This window comes from Exophiala oligosperma (assembly GCF_000835515.1).
Source record: "Exophiala oligosperma strain CBS 72588 unplaced genomic scaffold supercont1.26, whole genome shotgun sequence".
Taxonomy (NCBI): domain Eukaryota; kingdom Fungi; phylum Ascomycota; class Eurotiomycetes; order Chaetothyriales; family Herpotrichiellaceae; genus Exophiala; species Exophiala oligosperma.
Window position 1 is genome coordinate 74597 of NW_015622843.1, and position 6584 is coordinate 81180.

General features: G+C 48.4%; 1 protein-coding gene across 1 annotated transcript; it reads right to left on the reverse strand.

Moving 5' to 3' along the window:
- Positions 1 to 2706: 2706 nt before the first annotated feature.
- On the reverse strand, positions 2707 to 5557 carry PV06_11310 (uncharacterized protein; the record flags this gene model as incomplete). Its single annotated transcript, XM_016412957.1, has 6 exons — positions 2707 to 2781; positions 2835 to 3037; positions 3113 to 3175; positions 3230 to 3501; positions 5304 to 5400; positions 5461 to 5557. The coding sequence occupies 6 exons, from the start codon at positions 5555 to 5557 to the stop codon at positions 2707 to 2709; spliced, it is 807 nt and encodes a 268-aa protein (XP_016256671.1).
- Between the last annotated feature and the right edge of the window lie 1027 nt (positions 5558 to 6584).

Consider the following 6584-nt stretch of genomic DNA (forward strand, 5'->3'; position numbering starts at 1 on the left):
AGAGCTGTCGACATGCTAAGATGTTTCGCGCAGCCCTCAGTATCCTGGCCTGCGTTTCACACCTCCTTGAATGCCTTTTTGGCTGTAGCTGCGAACATAGAGTCGCCGCCACCGCTAGTGTTTGATTTCATTGCGTCTATAATGCTGGTACACGCTTATCGAGCGCAGACTCACCGTGGGTGCATGGATACTGTCTTTCGGAGTGCGCACCTGAGGGTCCTAACATTAATCATTCTCAGGCTTCTCTCCGGCCTTAATGTTCACCGAGTACTTCCGCCAACAGCTCGCCACGTCTCAAATCCCTGAGAGATACAATGATCCGAGCACGGTTCAGGCGCGATTCGTGGAACTTTTTGATCTGCTGAAGTTCGAATCTTCGGCTGTCGAGGTACGGCGAAAAATTCTGCGGCAACACCGACCTCACTGGAGGCAGTTGAAGTCGACAACTCAATGCTTCCTCTGCATGACCCGACCAACAGAGCGAATGATGCCTTGTGGCCATGGCTCGTGTGAAGAATGCATTCATGATTACTATCCATCCGGTACAGCCCCATATACATATCATGTAGGTGAGTGTGAGTTCTGTGGTGTGGATGCTCTGACCACTTTGTATTGTAAACCTATCACGGTACAACCTAATGTTGCAGCAATTGACGGAGGGGGGGTGCGCGGTGTGGTTGCCCTGGTGCTACTAAAACGCTTGCAGGCCGCCCTTGGCACACACCAACCTATTTCGGATTACTTCGATTACTTCATTGGCACAAGCGCTGGTAAGGTGATCCAATGCGGCAAAATACTTCCGGCTGACACGAAGAGTCACAGGGGGTCTGATCGTCCTGGATCACGTGATTTGCGGCTCGTCCCTCGACGCCAGCATAGCTCGGTTGGAAGCCCTTTCCCATCTGGTCTTCCCTAGTCAGACGTACAGGTTTCGATCACTCTCTCGACGTCTACTTCACTGGCTGTCCTGGTGGTTGAGTGACAATAAATATGACACCGGGGCTTTAGAAGATGCCGTGCAAGACGCCTTTGGGGTTCATCAACGCATGTTCGATTCACGGAGTCAACCCTCGCTAGGAACTAAAGTAGCGGTCACAGCAACCACCGTGTCCACATCCCAGCTTCGGTTGTTCACGAACTACAACGGAGTGGCACGATCGAGGCAAGGAAAGGGTACGTGTGAAGGCTGGCCCTGAGTCTCTCTTCTGATCAGAAAATATCAGGCTATGCTATCTTGCGACCGTCCACGCCTTCCGCCGAGGCATATCTCTGGGAAATGTACGTCGTAGTGCGAGAGTCGACCAAGAAGGGTATAAACAGTACTAACAAGGCACTCTAGCGCCCGAAGTACCTCGGCGGCTCCAGGGTGAATAATCATCCTCGATGTGTGTCCTGAGAAGGGCTGACGTTTGATCAGGTACTTTCGGCCCAAAATGATCGGCCCGTTCGGGGCGTTACAGGACGGCGGAATCAGGGCCAACAACCCAACTGACGCCGCTCTCTGGGAGTTGAATTGTATATGGCCTGAATCCGATGGACCTAACTTGGTTCTTTCGGTTGGGACTGGTAATCAAAAACCTGCACAGCACGACACTGGATCATATCGAGGAATATGGCTTGACGGTTTCATCCCCCGAATACTGCGAGCCTTCTTGTCCTCGCCGTCCCTCGACGCTGATAGCAGTTGGATGGCTCTTTGGAATCGCCTCGATGACAATACAAGGGAGCGATTTCATCGTCTGTCTTGCGAATTTGACGGCGACTTTCCCTCCCTGGACGACAGCGCCCAGATTCTTCGACTGATTCAGATGGCTCAGGACACTACCTTGGATTTAGATGTGCTGAAGCGCAGTCTATGGGCATCACGTTTTTTCTTTGAACTGGAGTCTAAGCCCCGGCGAATCCGTGGTTATTACGTATGTCAAGGCACTATCTTTTGCAGATTTCGCGACTGCCGTGACGTGATAGTAACAATCCGTCGCCGTTTCCGTTCGCCAAAGATCATCGTGGAGAATCGAGTACTGCTGGACTTGAACGATGATACTTATTTCTGCCAAAGATGTGGGCATTTCAAGGGGACAGTGGTGTTTGAAGTTTCCCATCTAGGACAGACAGTTTCATTGGGTTTAAAATTTGACAATGAGAGGCAGAGCCACCTAGCCAGCTTTCCGAAACCTATGGAGTGGTTCCTTGCCAGGCAATCCAAGGATGGTCAATGGCGCCAGTGGCAGTCCTCCGAGCCGTGTTGTGAAACCCAATTGAAGCGACCACGACGAGGCTTTGCAAGAAGTACAAATAAGAGGCCGAGACTTCGATGATATTCATCGTATTGAAATACTGTAGTGTATACTCAAAATACAAAACCTTTTGTGTCGCTAAGGTAGAAGCAAAGTTGGGAACATTCAGTGTCTCTCTCAGATCTTATTGTTTCCTCGGTCTCTCGCTTGTCTTGTCATACAGTACTGTGTCGACATATCTGTAATAATAACATTAAATGTCGTAGTATAAGAGCCGAGTCTATTCTATCTCTTATGCGATAAGCGTCGTGCCAATACGCTAAACTGGAAGGACGCTAGCGGTGAAACAGGGAGAGGCACCATTATATCGTCAGGAAAATGTCAAACCTAGACAATGGCCCAAAAAGTAGGCATTGTATTCATCATGGTGTACATATTAGCCGTGTACTGAGCACATCCGCCACTCGATTCAATGAGGAGGGTCTGTGGCCGAGACGAGGGATAGCAAGTGCTTCCGCCGCCAGCCACTAGATAAGAGTCCGTGCTGTGCAGTATTAGATGACCATTTACTCAACAGTTGGCTAACTCATCACAAACCTGGGTCAAATGGCTTGCCGACTCGGTTAAGGTTTGCTTCAGGAAGTCTACGAGTTGTAGTGTGTAACGTCCAGGATCCGGCTTTCGCTCAGACTCGTTACTTTTCGTGACTAACGTCATAATAATATTGCCGAGATCTTGCACATCGACATTAGCTGCAGGAATACCCTTATGGCTGTTCCTCTGGCAGATCTCGGGTTCGCCTAAAGAGGTCGGTCATCGATCATTGCCTTGGAGGAAACAGAGGTACCAATCATGACCTTTCCTACTTTACTGACCCAAACATTTACCAGGCTTAATTTTCCATACCTCAGACTGTGAGCTTCCAGGAAGGCGAGCCCCTGCACCAGCTGCAGCTTGTCAGTCTGCGGGTAGCCAGCAGGGTCTAAGCTTACTTGCTTGTCCAGTAATGGCCACCACTTCTTTTTGGGTAGGCAATCTCGCATGCTCAACGAGATACAAAAGAGAGAATTCGACAAACTCGCAAACAATATCCACCATTAAACTCGAGCAGAATATCTCAAAAGTCTTAAGGAAAAAGGGCTGCTGGCGAAATTGGGCCAGAAGTCTGGCTTTCTCGTAGAGCCGCTCTTTGCTCGTCTGTCGGACGAGAACGACATCCTCGGGGGATTCAATTCTCCGTGCAACACTAATCAGTGCGTTTAGTCTAATTACACGGCATTGAGTATACTTGGTCCAGACCGATGACGTCGAAGATCGAAGTGTATTGAGGGACTCTCCATCTTTGCTAGAATGAACTGCGAGAGGTAGCCGAGGCGGTCTAAGCCTGCACAACTCGTCGGGAAGACATGTCTGATTCTCTAACTTTGAAGGTTGGAAGCTTGCCATTGGAAAGCGGTTAGCAGGTAACTTGGAACAAAGGATGTGACTTGGACGCAAATTGACTCATGGAGTTGGCCCACTGTATTTCCCGAAACCGCCCTGCCTGTGTAAACTCCTTTCGAATAAACGTTATATTATAGGAGGCGTTGACTATGCCTATCTAGTGATAATAAACCCACTAATTTCGATGTAAATACTCCGCCACCTCCTGTGGTTTCTGTCGATCCCGGACAGATACGAAAATTATACTGAGCAATATGTGATATATACAGTCCCATACTCACCACACTCCACGTATTAATGAGCTTATAAGATGCTTCTATACTGGAGAAGCGCCAGCTTTCAAAAGCTATGAGAATATAGTAATTCATTGTAGTGCTATACCAGTAATTACTCCGTTCTCGTCAGTTACAAGGTCTAATCATTCAATTTGTTCTACTTCGGCGACTGAGAAGGTCTTAATAGGTCGTCGTCGCCTCTAATAGACATAGTGTTGTTCATGATGGTGACGGCTCGCGGTATGCACAAAACTTCGAGTTATCTTTAATCAATGAAGGAGGTGACGGACAAATTGAACGAAAGACACGGGTGGCTCTTTGTGTGGTGATAGTCACACTACCTTTGATCAATAAAGAAGAAGGTGGCAGAAGCTCCGGAGGGGGGACTAGATTTAGTAAATGTTACGTGACAGGTCGCCCAGTAGGGTGTTCGGCAAGGCAAAGCACGAGATCACCTTGGCAGCGATTGTCGGTCTTTACAACTTGTCTAGAAAACCTCGTAAAACTGTGGCTCCGAAACGCCATTAATCATTGGATGAATTGTCAGAGTAAACAACTCCATGTTTAGCTAGGCTTTTCCACTTATATACTGTATTGCTGCCTTCATGATACACCGACTTTAACGCAGATATAACTCTGTATACCCACCGAAACCGGTGGTCATGAACTTAATATAGATGCTTAATACTCATATGCACCCCCACCCACCCTTTTACCCTCAACTGTACGTGGTATAATCCATGGTTCTCAAAAGCACCCTTACATAAAGTTGCAACTAAGACTGCTGATATAGAATAGTTTGCAATCGCGGGAGCTCGTCGATAATCCCATTCCACCGACGCCGACACATTGGGCACCTGCGGGATGAAGAGCGACAAGCACATGCAACGCACTTGCGAAGGCATTTTCGACAGAAGCAGTGTCCTATCTGAGTCAGAATTTTTTGGGCTGACGGTTGGATTTAGGAAGATAATCACCGCATGGAAGTCGTACACGTTCGTCTTGTACCTCCAGCTCATTCCCGCCGCCACAGCACTCGTACTTTTCAGACACTGATGTTAGACAAATCGCGCAATCCAATCCGAAGATCTCCCGCACTTTCTGTCGCCCATGCGTGAAATGGTCATGCCGAGGACAGTGGTATAGCAGGCTGATCCGATGACGATTTCGAACGTCGGCGGGATGGCCTCCTAAGCTACAATCTCCGCAGATCACCTGGTCACAATGAGCAAGCATCATTTGCTGAGCTATCAGTCTAGGCAACCGCACACAGCCACAGGCGGTGAAAAGAAAAATGCGTGATAAGTGATCGGTGCCAGAACCCAGTACGCGTGAACAAAGTACACACTGCTCAGTTTCCACTGTCAGGTCAAGGATAGGTCGCTTTCTAGTCGCAATGATCTCCTTGTCGTCCTCGTTCGAACTGTCACTTTGTGCGTTGCTTTCTATGGTGAAATCGACTGTTAGATACTTATAGTTTGAGCAGATAGGATATCAGAACTTACGAGAACCATGAAACTTGGGCACCGAGATTGTCTTGGTTACCGTGGAAGGTCCTGTCTGGCCTCTTGTGCTCGATTTAAGATGTTTTGAGGTCGCCATGGCTTAGGGCATTGAAACAGGGGAGTACGCCTGAGGAGGAGGTCGCCCTCTCAGTCTTTTATCCTCTGTGTTTGGCAATGCCAGCATCCTGGAAGTGCCACGTAAGGGAGTAATCTGAGCCTTGCTAGTGGCTACTAGGCCAGGACGTGTAAATACTGTCTGAGTCAAGTGTCGCATCTCCCACCCACCATGGAAACTTGTGGTCCAATTCTTTCGTCTTACACAACTCGACGCCTATAGAGTTGCCACCCAATGCAGCTAGGCTGGAAGTTGAGCCGTTGACTATTATCTCTAGCATGATTGTATTGTGATATTTCCGTCTACTGGGACTCGATTTCCACGGGAATCTGGCCAATGGCAACATAATGTGAGTGAGGAGCCGCCTGTCGCCCTTTCGAGCCTGTTTCTGCTAATGCAAGGCGATATTTGCCTGTGACACGATGTCACCATCTCACGGCCATCCAAGGTTTCCAGAGGGCGAAGTAGCACAAGGGTCACTAACCTCTAGTCGAGATGGGTCAGCTGAGTCTTCGCTCGCATGCATCCCGTCTTGACTATCCATCCATATTTGAGTCGAACAATGCATGAAATTAAAGATAGTGCTTTGATACCTTCCCGGTTGGCATCCTAATTCTCAGTGCATGAGTTTAGAGGTCGAAACTTGCCTACGGTCCCACCCCTCTCCCCTTGCGAAGTAAGTTATTGACAAAAACTTTGACCCATGGAAGAGTCACACAGTGCAAAGTGATACCTCCGTAATTTTTGAAATTTCAGGAAAGACGATCTCCGCGTAAACGTCGTGCCAAATGAATATCCTTCGATTTTATGGTAACCCTTTTGGCATGGATGGCACATAGATTTGTATCTTCAAATAGTGACACCAAATATGCCTCTGTGGCTTCTTGCAACGCTCCTATTGCGGTTGACTGGAAGCGGAGGTCGCTCTTGTAATCCGATGCAATCTCCCGCACCAGTCGCTGGAATGGCAATTTTCGTATAAGTGGTTCTGTTGAGCCCTTTCTTGCAC